At 43.5% G+C, this 17,158-nt stretch overlaps 1 protein-coding gene across 18 annotated transcripts in view; it reads left to right on the top strand.

The window, feature by feature from the left end:
* ANKRD6 (ankyrin repeat domain 6) overlaps positions 1-17,158 on the top strand; it is a 106,675-nt gene that overhangs the window by 77,478 nt on the left and 12,039 nt on the right. For 10 of the 18 annotated variants that reach the window (XM_071806764.1, XM_071806771.1, XM_071806769.1 and 7 more), the window contains 5 exons: positions 3,402-3,500; positions 11,629-11,727; positions 12,289-12,387; positions 15,684-15,782; positions 16,810-16,908. In XM_071806764.1, coding sequence (XP_071662865.1) covers positions 3,402-3,500; positions 11,629-11,727; positions 12,289-12,387; positions 15,684-15,782; positions 16,810-16,908 — 495 coding nt within the window. The other 8 variants (XM_065834207.2, XM_071806759.1, XM_071806760.1 and 5 more) reach the window with 3 other exon arrangements.

Here is a 17,158-nt window from a genome sequence, read left to right as displayed (position 1 = left end):
AATCTCTGTTCACTAAGTGACAGGAGCAGCCAGGTAATGTTGCTTTGCGTTGGCTCCTGTTCTCGGTGGCACTGAGGACGTGATGGTGCTTGGTGTCACTTACTGGAGGGGCTGAAACGAGGTGGCCTTCTCTGCCAGCCTCTGCTCTTTCCACCCTTGCCGAGCCTGGTGACTTTCCTCTCTGCCTGCTGATCCGATACCTCACGCTCTCTCCTGATGCAAGGGAAAACACAGACTCGTGGTGGCCTCCTTGAGTGAGTGGCCTCTCCTCCTCCAGCACCCATCTCCTCTGCCTGGCCATGAGGCTGCCCAGCTATTGAGAACAGGAGTGGGGTTTCCCAGTGACAGGAGAACTTGGTGGTCCCCGGGGTGAGGGCAGCCTCCTCTGGGTAAGCCCGTTCCCCCGGGGCAGCTTTATTTTAATGTGCCTTAAGGCACTGAACTGGCAGGTGAAGGTTGTGTGATCTGGATCTTCTGTGGTTTTGCAACCACGTCTTGTGCTTGCGCCCTGCCACGCTCGGCGTGGTGATTGCCTAGGAGAGGGTGTTGGGTGAGGAAAACATGTCCCTCGGATTGAAATAAACTCATATTCTGTTTTCACAATTTATTTTTAACGCAGTACCTTTGGCTGCACCTCAGCATTTTTTTCAGTGGTTAGAGATGGTTATCAGAAAGTTTCCCTGCTGGGATATATTAATGTAGTTGATGCTGTTTTCCTTTTGAAGTACATGACCTGGCTTAAAGTTGGGTTTGTTTTAGATTTTTTCTGGTCCGTGCACAGATTGCAATAAATTGTTTTCGTGTTATATTAGTAACCTACCGGGAAGTGAGACACCCGGATCAGGTGATTTACTTATTGCCATTAAGTAATGTAGAAAGTCAGAACCCATAAGCCTGAACGTGCTGGAGCACATATTCATAATCCAGACATATTGTTCATAGCCAGGAATGATTTGTCAATCTGGCTTTTATTTTTTTCCTTATTTTTATTTTTTTTTCTTCCCTCCCCTCCCCTCCATGTTGCCTGGAGACTTTTATGCCTCCTGCTGTTGAGTTACGTGGAACAGCAACATCGCCCTGGCTCTCCTCCAGGTTGATGGAGAAGAGAGTGAGCTCAGTGCAGCTCAGTGCCCTTTGCCATAGGGACAGCCCAACGTGAGCCCTTCCCACGCCTTCAGCGGGGCAGGAGTGGAAGTTTCCCACATGGGAACGAGCTGCTGCTGCTAACAGGAAACAATGTCTGTCAGAATCGGTGAGGACTTTTCCTTTAGAACTGGCCCTTCAGATCAATAACATAGGACAGTTCATAGAACCATGGAATAGTTTGGGTTGCAAGGGACCTTCAAAGCTCATCTAGTCCAAACCCCTGCAATGAGCAGAGACATCTGCAACTAGATCAGGTTGATCAGAGCCCCGTCCAGCCTGGCCTTGAATGTCTCCAGGGATGGGGCATCTACCACCTCTCTGGGCAACCTGGGCCAGTGTTTCACCACCTTCATTGTAAAAATTTTTTTCCTCATCTCTAACCTGAATCTCTCCTCCTTTAGTTTAAAACCATTACCCCTTGTCCTGTTGCAACAGGCCCTACTAAAAACTCCATACCCATCTTTCTTGTAGGCTCCTTTTAAGTACTGAAAGGCTTCAATAAGGTCTCCCTGGGGCCTTCTCTTCTCCAGGCTGAACAAATCAATCAGTGTTTTAACATTTTCAAAGCATACAACTAGTCAGTAATGACACAGACATCTTGTCCACAGCTAGTCTGTGGTTTCAACACTGGTTTTCCTTTTTGCTCTGAAGAGGCTGAATTCCTGAGGCTTTGCCAGCTACACAGGTACAGGGTTTGCTTAGTGAAGACAGTCCTGTCCTGAGCTTAGTTTTTGATTTACCTGAAGTAGCTTTCCCCCTGGGAAAGTTGCTTAAAATTTCAGAAGGGTGCTGGTTACCTTCTGCTTACTTTAGGGCACTAGTAGCCAGCCAGCTTTTGAGGCGCATGCTGCTTCTGTGGGGGATGTGTTAGGGCCATTTATCTTCCTTTGCAGGGTAAATCTTTGGGTGGAAAAACAGACAAACAGAGCAGCAGTCATGAAGAAATAGATATTTAATGATACAGGTGAAGAGGAGTGTAATTCTTCTTTATCTCATAAAATACTTGGTGGAGAAAACAGGATTCTTTGTGAAGATAACTCCATGATTTTGCCAATGGCTGGAATCCTGTTTTCTTAGTTGAGATGAAATAAAATTTGCAATCAACAGTTACAGATGGTTGCTTTTTGACAGTTGTTAAGGTGTCCCACTTGCCTTTCATGTTGATGTTTTGAGATTTTATACACACACACACACATATCCTTCCCAGAACAGGAGTTAATTCTTGGCTCTCACTTACGAATTTTCCTTCTCAGGTTGTATGGGTTAAATTTCTAGGGAATTGCTTGTTGTAGTTCTCCGCTGTTGTCCAGACTGCCTCTTACAATCTCTTCCCTCATCGACCCTCTTTTCACATCAATTCTTATGCCTCTTGTAGGAAAAGCAGCCTCTTCCCCCTTTCCCGAAATGTTTCATTTTAAATTCTGCCAAAGGATGATCAAGTGGAACTCAGTTGCAAGTAACTGTTGTTTTCCTCTTCTAATTTTACTTAGATTGTTGGATCGTGTTTGTTGGGGAGTTGCTATTTTTAACAAAAAATTGTGTTAGTGTAAAATTTCAGTATTTTTTTTCCTCCTAAAAGCATAGGTGTATCCATCTCAGTAATTAAAGTTTTTCAATCTGTCTGTTTATTAGGATACTGTCCTTGATTACGCTATAGATTGAATTACTCATTACTATTTTATACTCTTACTTTCATGTGGATTAGAGCTTGGTAATGTTTAAAAATAAGTGTTGTCTAAAAAAACACTGACAGATCTTTGGCAAAATGAGGATGGTTGTCGCTTAGAGCGAGAGAGTCTTCCATTCCTTTTAGGGGGAGCCTCCGTCATACCCAACAGTCCAGTCATTCTTATTTCTATCACAAAGATGGTACCCATTACAAGGTAGGAATTGGCCTGCTAGTCCAACTTTGTCATACAGAAAGAGGTTGAAAGTGGTTGACAATTGTGGTCTCCAGAAGGACAGAAACAAAATAATTCTCTTTGGGCATGGACAGAAAGCCGCATGTGAATTTGTAAGGAAGTATCCTTATGTGAATATAATATCCCTTTTGTAGAGTGTCCTTGGGATAAACTGCAGTATTGTAGAAGGGGGAGGAGGAGTTTCAGCGTACACAGATATATGCCAGTTGCTGCTAGTGCAGGCTGCAGAGAGAGAAATATGAACAGAAGAACGAGGAAAGAGGATAAAATTCTGGTCAACAACTGTGCCCAAAAATTCACCTTAAAGTATTATTATTTTCTTCTCATTCATAGCATGGCCGGACCCCCTTGCATCTTGCTGCCCACAAGGGTCATCTCCGTGTTGTCCAGGTTTTGTTGAAGGCAGGCTGCGACCTGGATATTCAGGATGATGTAAGTAGATACAACCTTCTTGCTTGGGGTGGAGGGTAGAAGGTAGTTTGCAAATAAGAGGACACCTTCACTTCTTTGAAGTAGGATTAAATGAAAATGAAATCCGTCTCTGTATTTTCTAATTTGGAGATGTAGGCTCTAATTCAAAGATGAAAAACTGCATGGGAGGCAAAGTCAAATGTGGTGTTTTTCAATGAATATCTTGGTCCTTATGCTCAAGAGCTCTTTATAAGAGCTCTGGTTGCACCAGGCTGGTGTGATTAGCAGTGAGAGTCGTCATCTGCCTTTTGGTGGAGAAATGAAATAAGAGCTTGTTGTAGCAGATGGGAACCCACTGGAGGATGTCAGGTAGGGGACACAATCCGTTGCGATGTTTGCCTGAAGTGGGAGATGCTTTTTGTGTAGCACATGCCGCATGGAGCAGGTGCCCGGAGCACCGTGCGGCATCGCAGGGAAATCATCTCGTTGGCACTTGCATTTGATGTGGGGGTGGTCGCATCTGTGAGGCTGTCGTGTAGCAAAGCATCAGCGCAATGAAACCTGCTTTGAATTTAGCAGATGGTAGTTTCTTTTAATTCGGTATGGTATCTAAGTTATTGGAATGTCTTGGTTTTCCAGGAGAATAATTCTAACCTCAGACCAGGCTTTAAGGTACATTGAAGCGACCAGTGACGTGGTTTTAGTTACCTCACTCTGATGAACAAATGGGTAGGCTGAAATGTGCAACAGCAGTTGAATAACCATGACTACTTCAGATTCCTTGCTAACTTCTGGTAGCATGCTGGAACAAGTTTGAAGAAGGGTCACTTTTGTTCCTCCTGCAATAAATAAGGCGGAGATTCTTCAAAGGACCTAAAGGTTGAAAGGTGGTTAGTAGAGGCACCTGTATGGCTATTAAAAGGACACTCGAAATCTCCAGGTGCCTTTTGAAAATCCCCTCAGGCATTTGTTTCAATCTAGGGGGTCTTAAATACCTATAGAAATTGGAAAACTGCTTTCCTTCTCTCCATGAGAAGCTGCTTCACTGTGAGACCTGAGCAATCTGTCTGACAGGCTTAGGACTGTGGGGTACTGGTGCAGCCAGCTTTCTACTGGGAAACTTGTTTTTCTAGGGAGAAACTTTGCTTCCTGCACTATTTAGTATTTCCCTACGCTTGCCTGTGAAATGCAGCAGATTTGCAAATGTAATGGGAGTATCAGTTTATTCAGATGTATCCTGAGTATGTTTTTTGACTTCTCCCAGCAAAAATGGTTCATCAGATATTTAAGACGAAGTTGCAGGTACTTTACAAGTACAGTCTGTTTTCCTGAGAAAAAGCAAGTTGCTGCTCTAAGAATGCAAGAGCTTCCACTCATTTGGACAAATTTGTTTTCTGTGGAAACTGTTTTTTGAGTAAGTCTGGGTTTTCTTTAATCCTCTAGGAATAAAACCTAGGCTGTTTATATGTAAATATGATAGCCATAATGGAAAAAAAAACCCAGTAAATCAGTGTTTAGCGTCATTTCAGTTTAGCAAAGAGTCTTGCACTGCAGAAATACACGGCTCGTAGAAGACCTTTTTCACTTGCTTTGCAAGCTTCTTGGGGGCTTTCTTCACGACACCTGGATACCACCTCTAAATGTGGTGACTAATCTGAACAGAACAGATTCATGATTGATTCACAGATACTGTTTCTTTAAAATGTGTTTTGATTTTAGTTCTGTATTTAGTACTAGTAATTTGGTTGGGCTTGAGGAGAGCCTCAGGAGCTGCTGAGTCTCAGTGTGTGTGTTTGGATTTGTCTCAGAGGAGAAGGAAGGCTAAAACTCCAAATGAAGATTTTTTTGCTTGTGGAAGGTATTAACTAAAATATTTCTGCTTTCCTTTTACATAGGTCTTCAAAGAAGGTTTTCTATTAATGATTTCTCCTTGTATAACTAATTTGTGTACTTTATTTATGCTCCGCAGAATACATTCATATTCTTTTAGTTGCAATCTATTGATTATGCCTTTGGTCACTTTTACTGTGTGCTTACTTGGCAGCAAAGGCATCTTAGTTTCAAGTGTTGATTAACGTCTGTACGTTTTGTTGCTGTTTTTCAGGAACACAGATTTAGGTTCAGAGATGAAATCGCTCATGAGAGTGGGGAGTATCATATTTAATTGCAAAGTAAATTACTTAGTTGATTTGTGTCTGTGGCATTGCTGTGATAGCATAAAAAAAATCTCCAGGTTCTAATAAGATGGCCTATATTTCATTTTTCTGAATAACAAGAGAATCCTAAACAATTCATTTTGGAGTTGATTCTCTTTAGCCAATGAATGAATGCAAAACTAGCTTTTCATCTGCCACATGGTAAGCAGAAACTCAAAAGTTGCCAAATGTTGTGGAGAGATTAAAACACTCACTTCATGTTCTGCAGATACATACTTTAAAACACGATAAGAGCCGTAAGAATTAGTTGAAGAATGACCTCCAGTGGCCTGGAGTGGGATTATTATGAATTCCAGCCGGTGGAGTCCAGCTCTGTAGAGTACGCCACCCCGGGAGCTAACTCCTTCCTTCTCCCCGCCAATACTGACAAGTCTTACTGGGATCCCAGTGCCATCTCGGAGTGGTCAATGAGTATCCATACAGCCCACACCTCAGAAATAGTCAAGGAGAAAGTTTTCCCGGTGAAGGAACTCAAGGACGAAAAAGATAAGAGAAACCAGAAGAGAAAGGCTAGGAAGGAACCTAGAAGATCAGAAAGAGAGAAGGAGGTTAGAAATCTCGTGCATCAACCCTGCCTTGAGCTTGACGTCTCCCATGGCTGCATGTTGCGAAGCGCTGGGGCATGACCGAGCTCTGCTGCGGTGCATGACTGCATGGTGGGCATGGCGGGCTCTGCGCTGGCTGCTCTGCCTCGAGTTTCCTGCCCTGTGTGTGCTCTCTCAGAGTCTGATGGAGAAAACAAGTTAATTTCAAACGAAGGCCCGAGGCCCAGAAACTTCTCTTCTGGAAGCTCCGGTTTAAGAAGCAGAAAAATCAATTTCAAATGGTACAATAACCTGGGGTTCCTAATCATTTCTAGCTGACTGTATAATAAATATGCAAAGTGGCTTATTCTCACAGTCCCATTTCAGTCTCATTTAAGCTGTAATTTGTTTCCTTCATGTTTATTTTTTCATGCCTTGCTCACTTCTGCTGGTCATGCATCATCATCATTTATGAAATTATTCTTACTGTATATTATGGTGACTGCCTTTCTTTAGCAAAGGACGAGGGAAGCAGCACAGTGACATTGAGAAACGCGAAGGCATGTTCAATTGCCTTTGGTAGAGCTGCTTCAGGATGTCCACATATGCTTGTATGCTCCAGCAAGTATTTAACACTTAGTTATATTTTAACTTTGAAGTATTTTACACTTTCTACCGTGAATTTAGTGGTTTGATTTCATAGTATAAGACTTTGCAAGTGCTGTCCAGCACTCTGTATCAGGGATAGAAGGCATGAGTTTTTGCTGGTTATTTTGGCGCAGTTCTCATGTAGCATGACAGTTGGGTGATTGCTGCAAACATATAAAGACAGTGAGAGGAAAACACGACACTGGAGAGGAGCTTTAAAGGATATCGTACAACTGCTGGATGCTTTGGAGAGTAGGATTGTGCAGGAAAACAAAATATGGTGGTTACAGACTTTTTTAAACCAGAAAAAGGAAAAAGTAACATGTGTAACAAACCAGGGTAAACCAAATATCATTAAATTTGGGCAGTAGAGTCTATGATGGAGAGCCAAGTATCCCAGGAAAGCTGGCAGAAGTATTAATATCTACCTGAACCCCTTTTGTAAGTTGTTTGTGTTGTTTCCTTTCCCTTGGGGTCAATTTCAGTTATAAAATAGATACCTATCCAGTTCCTAGGTGCTTGTTCCCAGTGGTTGCATCCGCTGCTTTAAGTTAGTCAGCAAATGAAGAAACTCCAGGAGTTAGTTGCAAACACCAGGACACTGAGCAAGCGCCACCAGCCCAGCTGACACAGAAGTGCTAAAGGAAAGTGGTAATGCCAAAATCTATGAGAAGGTCAAGATTTAAGTGTCCTCCTTTCTTCAGGACTCCCAGCCTATAGCCCCCTCTTGAAGGCAGGTGTTTAAGCTCTCTGTAAAGAGCATGGTTTCACCTGTTGGAAACCTACCCGCTGTGCAATAGCCCTGTTACAAGTAGAGCGTGCAGGGTGTGCAGGCCCACATCCCAGTCTCCCACCAACATCTCCCTCTCTCTAGCGCAGTGAATACTGAGATTTTTCTTAAAACTGGAGCACTTTCAACACAGCAGTGGTCTCATGGCAAGACAAGCTAGGTGAGTATCGTAACATCTGGGGTTCTACAGAAGAGCCAGCGGCCACCTCCTCCACTGGGCTCCTTCCCAAGGGTGATGGGTATACCTGCAACTTGCGTGGAGCTTCTTCCAGCAAGTGTATGAGAGATAAGGGGAGATAATGGGTGTTAGGGGCCATGACAGGGCTGGGTGGGTGCTATGATTCTATGATTCTACACAAGGACCTCCTCTGTTGCCGCCATGACTGCAGTGCCACATGGCAGCGTGCAAGCTAAGATGTCCAGGCTGTTGAGGTGGAAACAACTGAGTTTGAGTTGCTTTCAGGGCTAGGCAGCAGCTGAGGACAGGAATTTAAGACACACTGTTGTAGACTTAAGAGCCTTACTTCTACCAAGCCTCCCTTAAGCACCTAAGTGCCTTTTTGGCTGTGCGCCCATGTCTGCATTTAGGCAGACTGTTGTTTCTGTCAAGGTCACATTTGTGTGACACATCACTGGAGTTATCTCTCTTCATTGCTACTGATCTGTGATCTGTTCCTAAGGCATAAATCACTTACAAATAGGATCATAAATTGTGCCCAACATAATCGTCTGGGCAGTTAATACACATTTACTGGTGTAACTGCTCTCTGAGCCTCTGGAACAGCCCCCTAATGCCCTGCTAAAGGCAGAGTTCTGATGAGTGCTTTCAGAGACAGTTATTTTAGCAATTAATAAAAAGATACATGAGTTGGTGATTATGCTGTCTGAAAGTTCATGCTGTGAAAAAAAAAGTAACTTGTCTGTTTTCTCTGACTGTGTAGGAGGCAAGACAGGGGTTTGCACCCCTGCTGATGGGGAGGCAAGCCAGGTTAGAAACGCAGCGGTGCAGACCGGGTATTTACAGGTGGGCTCTGCCATCGGTGCCTGGGTCGCTCAGCGACTCACACACAGAGGCCACCGCAGTCTGGTGGTTCGGCTTCCACAGCACCTCAAGTGGTTTAAGGTTAACGTGTGTGCTGAGGTCCGAGGGAATGGTCAGCTAGGTCCTGCCCTGCTGGCTGAGGGGCCTGGGACTGGTAGGGACCTTCACTAGGACATTGCTGCCTGCCATCTTTTCGCTGGGTGGTGCCTCAGTTCAGGTGGGGCAAGGTTTGAGATACCCTTTGACACTCTCTTACATGGATGAGATGTTTATTTACCTGGTCAGGGTGCTGGTTGGATCTGTTACTCTTAGATGCTTGGCTCTCCCCATGCTTGTATGGGAAAGATGTCATCACCAAAGCCCACACCTTGGGCAGGAGGCACCTGAGCCTCCCATCTGTGGGTCTTGTGTCCCATCACCTAGCCAGGCTTCCATTTCACCCCCAGCACATGGGCTGGGCTCCCCAGGAGAGACCTACTCCTGCAGCAGTGAGGCGTGCTTCCTGCTTTCCAAATATGTGGTCGTTTTTAGTTTAACTGAGGTGCCATGAGAAATAGCTGTCATATTTTCAAATGCCAAGGAGGTGGATGGCCTTTGACCTCACTGCAATTACTGTGGTGGGGTTGCGCTAACGAAAAGAACAGCCTTGATTTAAACTGTCCTAGCAAGAATATCCTTAATTACAAACTAAATCAAATTCAGTCCATCCCTGCCCCTAGTTTGGTCTTCTCGGCAATCAATTTTCCAGACAGTAAGGAAGTAGGAACCAACCATTCATTGTTCAAGCTCCATCCATCGCAGTGGCAGATGTTATCTTGTTCTAGTCGTTATTATGATAGCTTCTGTAGTTTTGCTGGTGCAGCAATACCAGTTGACAGGGATAGGTTGACGGATTGCTTTCCACTTTGTGTTCGTCCGATAAAATGACCTTTGCACTGTCCACATTACCCATGGCTGCAGTAGCTTTGCCAGTCATCAATACCAAATGTTATCAACAAAGGGTGTTTAGTTCTTCCCCAGCTTGTTAGCAAGCGGATTTCTGAGCAGTAATAGTCACTGGCAACTATCCAACACTTGCTCTTATGAGATGGTATATTTTGGACATTTTTAAAAACAGTTTTGTTACCTTTAAATTTGGGATAAATATGCAAGATCAGAGAACTTGCAGTGCTGTCAGTTTTCCAGTACTTCATGTTTTTCTGAAAGTCCCAGCTCCTGGAGCCGGTATTGTCTTTGTTCAAAATCTCTTAAAATACATTTCCAGTCTCAATAGGGACCAGAACAAAAGTAAAAATATGTGACCTCTAGAGACAAAAACATAGATGGCAAATTAAAAAAAAATAAAAAAAAGAGCCCTCAACACGATTTTTTAAAATCAACTTCATGATTTTAAGCCGATGGAATGATTTGCTGGTGGTGGCAGTTGGCATGACAAGGGTTGCTGACAGGTTGTGTTTGGCACTGCTCTTTCACCTGTGGATTAGTAACTATTTTGGTGTCATTAGCACAAAAGAACTCCACCAAGAGCAATTTTTAAATCAGCTGCTAATTGCCTCTGAAAACAAATTATTCAAATTATACAGTTATCTAAAGACTTGTAGACTGTAGGACAGAAAAAAACAGAAATTCCCCTAGTTTTACTGTTTAATATGATATGGTATTATCTGATAAAGATTTGTAGCAGAGAAATTTTGTATCTATTTAGAACTAGCTTCCAGCAAGCTTTCTTTCCTCAGGATACACTGCATATCTCTGCCCTGCGTTTGGTTTTGGTGACCGTTGTCTAGATAAGCAGAAGTAGATTGGATTCCCGCTCTGTTAATTCATCCCCAAAAAGGCTGTGTGCCGCCCTGATGCCAGTCTTTGTGCCTGGACTCCGGCTGTGCTTCAGCATTGCAGGTTCAAAGCAACTTCAAAGGAAAGCCAAGACTGGCTGTTGTGGCAGCAGCGGAGCTACTGCAGCTCATTTTCCCATCAACTGGTGTCTTACATCCCTACACACTGCTGCATGAATCCTCCTTTTCCTTCTCTTTTATCATAGTCTCACCAACATGCACGTAAAAATATAAAGATGACCCCTGATGGGCAGCACCAGTAGTTTGTGTCTCACTAGTCTTCAGTTTGTGGAAGGCTTGTAGAAAATTAATCTTGGGCTCTCCAGCTCAGAAAACATGTTCAACAGTTGTTAGAGGCGAAACAGATGGGCAGTCAGGCAAGATGACTGCATCAGCATCATTTCTTTTGGAAACTTGGACAAAAGGAAATAAATGGATGTAAGAAACTTTGTTTGTTGCTGCTATGTGGCAGGTCAGTGAGAAATGGAAATTTTTTGGACCTCAAGATCACTCAGTTGCTTGCATGAAATAAGTGGATGGACCTGCAGTTGTGCTCCTCATAAAATTGCCTCCACTTTTAGCACTAATTGTTAAATTCATCAGAGCTGCTGAAGAGACCCATCTCATCTCATGTTCTGTGTCCTAAGCAGGGCTGATGGAGCAATCAGAGCCAAAGCAGGAGAGCCTCATCCAGTTAGTGCAAGTACTGGAGGATCATTGTGATGAATTACGCAGCCTGTAATTCCCTTTAGTTTCCTACAAATACTGTTGATTATTAGATACGTAGAGCCAGCTGTGTTAGATTCACAGCTTTCTAATACTATGATATTTTCAGAACACTTCAGCACTATATGGGGGATTGTGATGACTTGCAAACATCTCTAAACAGTTGCTTCGTAGCTCTTTGATACTTTCAATAACTTAATTGATCTTGGAAACTTTAATGATAGTTGTTTATGGGGACTGTTTTCAAAGGCAGCTTGGATTTAAACAATACATGTGTTGAAGATGCAGCCCTTGTGTATGGTGCGCATTTGCATTGAGTCAAAATGAGGTGGGAATGGTACCGATGACAAATCTGCTTATTTTTGCAGGGTGATCAGACAGCATTGCACCGGGCTGCTGTTGTAGGGAACACGGATGTTATAGCAACCCTGATTCAAGAGGGGTGTGCTTTGGACAGACAAGACAAGGTAACAGGCAAAAGTGAAGCCCTGCGGGATGGCAGAATAGCCAGACAGTAATAATAAGGTCTCAGAGAGAAAGTTATGGTTTTTACTCTTAAGTATCTGATGCTTTGAAAGTAATTGGAGCAGTTACACTGGTAAAAAAAGCTGTACCATCTCTTTTATATAAATTACTGATTTACTTCTGTTTTTTTAATATCAGGCTGATAGTTTTTGATTTAAGAGTCTGGTCTCAGCTCGTTAGCGGAGGAATTAAAGAAACGTACAACAATACTATGCCTCATGCAAAACATGGCACAGTTTCCCTTGATTATCCCACAAACTGAGAATCCCAGGCTGTAAATTTAGTTTGGAAGTAAATATAACTAACTCCATGTTCCAAACAAAAGAAATAACGATATTTTTAGCCTCTTCTAAAAAGAAAATAGAAAATAAGCTAGAAAGAGAGGAAAATGTTGTATTTTTTAAGTGACCAGGTGGGGCGTGCAGCTGTTGCGTCCTGCATGTAGCTTCGCTCTGCGTGTGGACGCAGCAAACTCACCTTCTCCTCTTGTGTGTGCTCTTCAGGATGGGAACACCGCTCTCCATGAAGCTTGTTGGCATGGATTCAGTCAGTCTGCCAAAGCGCTCGTTAAAGCAGGAGCCAACGTTCTTGCCAAGAACAAGGTGAGACCCTTGCGGGAGGAGCTTTCGTTCTGGTGTAACATGGCTGATTCTCAGCACTGGAGATTTCTCGCCATGGCCTTTCTCAGCAGTTGGGGGACCAGCTCCTGGTGGGATTTTTTCTTCTTCTTTTTTTTTTTTTATTGCATTTATTACGCCTGGATGGTTCCTCCACAGGCATTAGGAAATTCATATTTTGGCAGCTGATGCGGGACTCAATAGCGCGTTGAATGATACGTTAATTACGACTGAGGAGCACTGCAATTCCTGTGGAAATCGCCACGGTGCTTGAATTTATACCAAGCTGATTCATTGTGACTGGTGTGATTTAAAATGAAAATGAATCGCACTAATAGGAAAACGGCACTCAAAATATTTTTTTTTCCAGAAATTAAATAGCCAAATGAATGTAAGCCACAGAGGGGAAAAAATAGTGTATATTCTGATAGAAAGTTCTTAATACATGAGTGTAGGCTCCTACCAAAATCTTGTAATGAACCTGGATTATCTTCCTTTTGGTATTTATAATACCTTCAGAGCAGCTTAGAGGAAGGTCAAACAAAGCAAGGGGTTTTAGTTCCACTCTAATTGTAATACCTGTGGGAGGCTTGTCTTCAATTCACTGATTCAACCGTTTATGGAATAGTCTAGGAAATGGTGGTAGTAGCCAACAGTGTGGGCTGAGTTGGGGTTTGGATCCTGTGCTGATGGGTCGTCAGATAACACTTCAGTGCCGTGTCCATCATTACAGCAAGAGAGCTTTGGGGTGGCTTTGTGGGATCTCTGAGCATTTTTTGTTAAATGTGGCCCTAAACCGACAACTGAAAGGGACTAGCAAAGAAAGGGAAGAAAGGAGACAGGATGGCCAAAGTCCAAGATTTGGAGTAAAAGGGCACATTGTCTGGGCATAGTGTTTCTGCATCTGTGCATATATGCAGTATATATGCATACGTTTGTACAAATGTCATCACTTTGTGATCTGTCCTTACCTCCTTTCATATTATTTTGTGTGTATTACTTCTTTTATATTGTTCCAGCTTCCACTATTTATTTTCTGTAATTATTTTTTGCTATAATGTTCACCTAGTTTTGTATCAGAGGTACTTTAGACAACTTCACATGCTTACATGTAACAGACAATAGTGCTTGACTTTATAGTCCTGTGAACCATTATACTCCATATGGCCGTGTGCATGATGTACAAACAAAGGCGTGGGCTTAAGATGCAGGTCTGGTTCTCCTGCATGCTTGGATGCCTCAGGGTATCAGATTTATTTTACAATCCAGCGTATCTCAACTGTTTGGAGACAATCTCTCTGGAAAGGTATGTGCACAGAGCAGCTCAGCAAGGTTGATGTCTGAAATATGACTGGCATACTTTAATACTGCGTGAGCAGCTCCTGCACTGGTCTTTGACATCTTACCCGCACAATCCTCTACCTTTGCATTTCACTGCTTTAGTGTTTTTTAATGGACAAGATCTTTTCTTAGGAGATACTGAAAAATGCAGGAATTGTGCATACTTGCACATACGCACGTGCTTTTACTCCTTCTGCTTTCAAGAAAAACTAAGAGTTTAATTCTGTTTAATCCCAAAATGGTATATCTGGTCTCTCAACATTTTATGTTACTGAAACAAGGCATAATCTTTGTGATGGCTTTTCTGGCAGCCAGGGCTGAGTGCCATGGGCAGGAGCACCATACGTGGTGTTGACTTACACCTGCACATCATGCGATTTTGGCTGGATGGGACAGATATGGGCTGCTAGATTTGCCAAACCCTGCTAAGCAGCAGAAGATGGGAGAGATTTGGCTTTATGTTTTCTGTAACTCCTGGTTAACCTCTCCTGCGACTGCTCGGGGAGCCCTTGTACGGATGCACTTCTCACAGCACAGCACCCTGAGCACAGTATGTAAAAAAGCAATGCAATTAAAGACAGCTTCTGTATTAAGTGAAAAGCAGAGGCCAGACGAGAAACCTGGGATTTTAAAGACAAGTCAGGCAGGCAGGCATTTGATGAATGGGACAACATATGGGTAAACCACCTGAATAGCTGTTGTCCTCATGTGCAGCAATCACCCTGCAGGTGCAGTTTATTTTCAGTCAAGTTTGCTTCATGAAAACTCTTCTGCTGTGATAGATCATCCCATGAGATCGGTCGCAGCCTTCTTTTTAGATCCTCCCATCAGTCTGTACGTTTCAGTGAAGATGTATTAGATTAATGAAGACCCCCAGATCTGTACAACTCAGACCCACTCACCTCCTCACAGAAGCTGCTGAGAGATTTGTCACCCTGTGGGCCAGATGAGCCTCTGTAATGAGCCCTGACCCCCGGCACCTGCACCGGGACTTTTCTCAGCATCCCGGTCCTTGCCCATCACCCACCGCACAGGACATCTCTGCCTTCCCACCGGTGCTGACCCTCCAAACAGCAAAAGTGTGGCAGGGGCTTTTCAGAGGTGAACTTAGGAAGAAAAAAAATTGACACTTAAAAGCAATTTAGCTGAGAAAGAAAATGTTTGTGTCTGCCGCAGTTTGGAGACTACACTCAAGCCTGAAATACTTGGTAATATGGAACCTAAGATGACATTCAAGAATTGGCCCTTTGTAATTCAAACCCTTCAGCTTTGATCTGTGTCTTGAAAGCACGGGGGACAAATTAAAGGATATAATCAAGGTGAACAGGCAGGCTAGTAAGCATGGGAACCCTTTGTACCTGGGCTGGTTTCATTTCTAACTTGCAAGAGCCAAAACTCCCAAATATTTTCAGGCTGACAAAAGTCAAATGCTGTCAGAAAAACCTGTCAGACCAATAAAATCCTTCACAGTGTTAGAGAGAGAATGTACAGGCAAACTCTTTTTTGATTTCTCTCTGTAAAAATGGTTTTCTGAACATCAAAGCTTCCTGATAGACTGAAATCTGCATCCTGCCCTGTGAGAGCATCTGCTGACCCAGCCGCACTTGGAGCTGGTTTATGTTACCATCGCAAGGAAACAGAAGTTGTTGTGACCCTCGTCACACCATTTCCAGAGTTTTTGCTTCCTGCAAACACATTTGGCCAATGCAGATACTGTTAGACTGTACAGTTTCTGCCTTTACTATCCCAGGTAGATAATTTCCAGCATGAAGAGGGTATTTCAGTCTCCAGGTTCATTCAGCTCAGAGCTATGGGAAAATAACAGTGGCAGTTTTCCACCCCTGGGTGGATCTTCATGTGGGAAAACCCATGAGGTTTTACTTTTTAAAGTTGGTGTCCAATTTCTGAATTTCTTTTATATTTTCCTGTATTTCTCTAAGGCAGGTAACACACCCCTTCACCTGGCTTGCCAGAATAGCCATTCCCAGAGCACTCGTGTTTTGTTACTTGGAGGATCTCGAGCAGACCTCAAAAACAACGTGAGTTTTGAAAAGCATGTGCTCATTTTTGTGTGTCTTTGTTTTAGCTATATTGCTTTAACTTGTAGAAATACTCAGAAATGCTTTAAACTGTGATTTTTATTATAAATGCTATTGGAAAAGCCACTAGCAAACCATTGTATACATCATGTTCAGGAATGTTTTTGGTACGACTGAGCGATGTAATGCTTTGCACCCATCTCTTGAGTGGGGATGGAAGGAGCCAAAGGGGGTTTTGCTGTTGCACAGACTGAGGCAGCTGCTGCTTTTTGTTGTCCTGATGGCCTGACCCACACACTGTCGTGCAACGCTACAAAAGGGCTCCTCACTCACGAAGATGGAGATCTTAAAGGGCTTGAGTGCCAGAGCAGGGAAAGGCTTCAGGCCTGCACTTACTGAGACAGATAATGTATACTGTGTGTTGGTCTGTCAAGTGAGGTAGATTCAAGGTGACTCCAACTTCAGACAGCTTTCCTCCTGTTTTACAATGGATCTGGCATGACAAAAGGGAAAAAAAGAATCTGCAAAATGAAACCAGGTGTTTTTGACCCTGTTGGATAACAAGGTGGGCAGAGGCACACGGGAATAGGAACGCATGGGGCTCTGCTCCCAGTCGCGCGTGTGCCACCCCCTGTGGGGATGTTGCTCTGGCCTCCACTCCTCGTGCTTTCTTCATCATGTGTGACACCAAGTTGAGTTTCCAAATCACATTGGTTCGGGGTTCAGAACAGATTTAATGTGAACATAGAAATCGGATTTTTTAGTGCAGTAAACCAGCATTTTACAAGTCCAGCATTTCACTTCAGTGGTTAGAGAATTTGACCCTCCCCACCCCAGCTCTTGCTGAGCCTTTCCACTCAGAAGAGTAGATGTTGTACTGCAGAGAAGACAGCATTGCTGTGCAGTGGAGGCGTGTGGCATTTACTGCTCCTTTTGGTTTAATAGGATGATTTCATCCCTGAACACCATGACCAGTGCAAGCTTTCCTACTGCGATTACATGCTCAAAGCTTTGTTTCTGTTTGCAGGCAGGAGATACCTGTCTGCACGTGGCTGCTCGTTATAATCACTTGCCCATCGTTAGGGTGCTGCTCAGTGCTTTCTGTTCTGTCCATGAAAAGAACCAGGTCAGTGCATGAACCTCATTGCGACTCTGCACCCTTTGCATTCGGCTGGTTGTTGGGAAGGGGGATTCCTGCCCAAGTGATCCCGCTTCACTCTGTGTTTCACTCAACCACCAGATGCCTGAGCTTTTTAGAATAGCCTTAGAGTAATGACGTATCAGTGGTTTATTATTTTGCCATCACATTTGCATCCTTTCTCTAAAGCATTGCCCATTAGGAGGTTCTGCAATCCTGTGTTGGTGTGGAAAGGGGG

This window comes from Patagioenas fasciata, chromosome 3, assembly GCF_037038585.1.
Source record: "Patagioenas fasciata isolate bPatFas1 chromosome 3, bPatFas1.hap1, whole genome shotgun sequence".
NCBI lineage: Eukaryota > Metazoa > Chordata > Aves > Columbiformes > Columbidae > Patagioenas > Patagioenas fasciata.
The sequence above is the reverse complement of the archived record's forward strand: the minus strand, read 5'-3'. Positions and strand labels throughout refer to the sequence as shown.